Source organism: Aplysia californica, unplaced genomic scaffold, assembly GCF_000002075.1.
Source record: "Aplysia californica isolate F4 #8 unplaced genomic scaffold, AplCal3.0 scaffold00393, whole genome shotgun sequence".
NCBI lineage: Eukaryota > Metazoa > Mollusca > Gastropoda > Aplysiida > Aplysiidae > Aplysia > Aplysia californica.
Window position 1 is genome coordinate 229,729 of NW_004797663.1, and position 2,320 is coordinate 232,048.

Here is a 2,320-nt window from a genome sequence, read left to right on the forward strand (position 1 = left end):
AAATTGGTTAAATGGCTGAGTACATAACAGGGAAATTGACTTTCTGATAGACTCGGAGCACTTCCCTGTGACGTACACTCTCTCAACAGCCTGGCGTCGTGTAGCAGTCAAACAGAATTTACTTTGCCATTTCGCCACTCTAGAAAAAAAAAAAGAATCTGTCTGCTCGGTACCTGCTTTTGAAAAAATGGTCATTAAAAAAATCAAGTTCTACAGCATGCCAAGCTTTTTCGAATGCAATTTTTTGAATGTCTTGATGACTACTCCGAATAATCTTATGATTTCGATAGGGCAGATAGAACCTTTGGTCTCGGACCTCATTTTCCTAGTAACTAAGAACTGACAAAAGTGACAGAAAGAACTTTGTAATTCTAAGGTAGCGATTTTCCACCACGGTTCATCAAATATCTCTCTCTCTCTCACTCACTCACTCTCTCTCTCTCTCTCTCTCTCTCTCTCTCTCTCTCTCTCTCTCTCTCTCTCTCTCTCTCTCTCTGTCTCTTAGCAGGTCACACATCAGTACGAATCTTGCACGGACGTCAAAGATTTGGGTCCCCGACCCTTGGTAAATCTGTCCTCTGGTCTAGAAGTTGTCTGTGACACCCTGACGGACGGGGGAGGCTGGATTGTGATCCAGGTGAGAGCTATTTTATACACTCTTCGTATCACGTCATGTCACGGAGAAATCACGCGCTTCTAGGTTTTTTTCGTTTGTTTTTTCTTAGGGGATTTGGCAGATGAAGGTACTGGGATAATTCTTAAAGCATGTTCGCTAATCTTGCTTGCAGTGAAAAACTACTCATCTATCTTGAATAGCAGTCCTGATATTTGCCGTTCAAAGAGGTTTGGGCAGGGTGGGTGGGAGGGGGCGCCTGGTGTCAAAGGTAAAATTAATACACACATAAAAATGACTGCCAAAGTATGATGATTCCAAAACGGCTAATTTACATTTGTGTCCAACTCATATCACTGTTTGGGTGGTTTTCACCTCAGGTTCTTAAATTCTATAGTGTTGTGCAAATACATGATATTATAATCATGCTTTATATAGAGTTGAAATATGGCAGAAAACACACTTTGTCAACTCGTACGGTTAAATTTTCCAAATTTAAAGCTATTCACTCATCAAGACAATTTTTCTCACAGTGTGATTTGGTATGCCGTATATGATAAAAAGCCTGGCAGCATGCTATACTAAAAGTCTGTTTAAAAAAAAAATTGAGAACAGATAGATATACAAATTCATTTGTACCAACTGCAGTGAGGTTACTGAACACACAGTGCTACAAATGAAAGAGAGAGAGAGAGAGAGAGAGAGAGAGAGAGAGAGAGAGAGAGAGAGAGATTGCTTTACATAGCGTTTTGTTTCAGCACGTTAAACATGTATTTAAATCTACTATCCTGTCTTGTTGTGCGCATGCGTGAGTGAACCTTTGTAACATCCACTAACATTGTAAGCGACCAAGACAAATGAAGATACGAACAAAGCTTAGAATTTTAAACTCAAATGTGAAGTCAGTCTTTTTGTATGGATGTGAGACGTGGAACGCATCCCGTACGTGCATAAAGAGGATCCAGGTTTTCTTAAACAAGTGTCTGAGGAAGCTACTGAGGATCAAATGAACAGACAGGATCACCAACGAGGAAGTAGTAAGAGAACGAGAGAGAGCCCAGTCAGAGATGAGGTGGGAAGAAGGCGTTGGCGATGGATAGGACACACTTGCAGGAAGTCAAGCAACTGCATAACAAGAAAAGTGTTAGATTGGAACCCGCAGGGTAAAAGATCAAGGGGAAGCCCACGTGGAACCTGGAGAAGAGTCACGGAAAAGGATGTACAGAAAAATGGGAAGACGTGGAGTGACATCAAGCGACTAGCCCAGGATAGGGAAAGGTGGAAAGTGTTTGTTCGTGGACTTTATCCTGATCCAGGGTGAGAAAGGCAATGCTGATGATTAAGACAAATGTCTCCCTTTGAAGTGAATAAAGGTTGTCCTAAAGTTCTCTTGTGTGTGTTTTGTCTACAGAGACGTGCTTCAGCGGACGTGGACTTCTACCGCGGCTGGAATGACTATAAGTACGGCTTTGGTGACCTCGCAGGCAATTTCTGGCTTGGATTGGAGCATATCCACAAGCTTACAAATCAGGTAAGTTTTTGTTGTTGTTGTTGCTGTTTTTTTTTCAAAGGAATAGCATGAATTGTAAAGAGCTTATTGCTTGCTGTTGAGCTGGAATAATATATATTATTGTTATTATCATCATCATCATCATCATCATCATCATCATCATCATCATCATCATCATCATCATCATCATCATCATC

At 41.0% G+C, this 2,320-nt stretch overlaps 1 protein-coding gene across 2 annotated transcripts in view; it reads left to right on the forward strand.

Moving 5' to 3' along the window:
* The window catches only part of LOC101851592 (techylectin-like protein), an 11,339-nt gene that overhangs the window by 4,892 nt on the left and 4,127 nt on the right, over positions 1-2,320 (forward strand). Inside the window, exons 4-5 of one of the 2 annotated variants that reach the window (XM_005103867.3) lie at positions 509-637; positions 2,025-2,144. In XM_005103867.3, the coding sequence (XP_005103924.1) occupies positions 509-637; positions 2,025-2,144 (249 nt within the window). Of the gene's footprint in view, positions 1-505; positions 638-2,024; positions 2,145-2,320 lie in introns of both variants that reach the window. The other variant, XM_005103866.3, reaches the window with a different exon arrangement.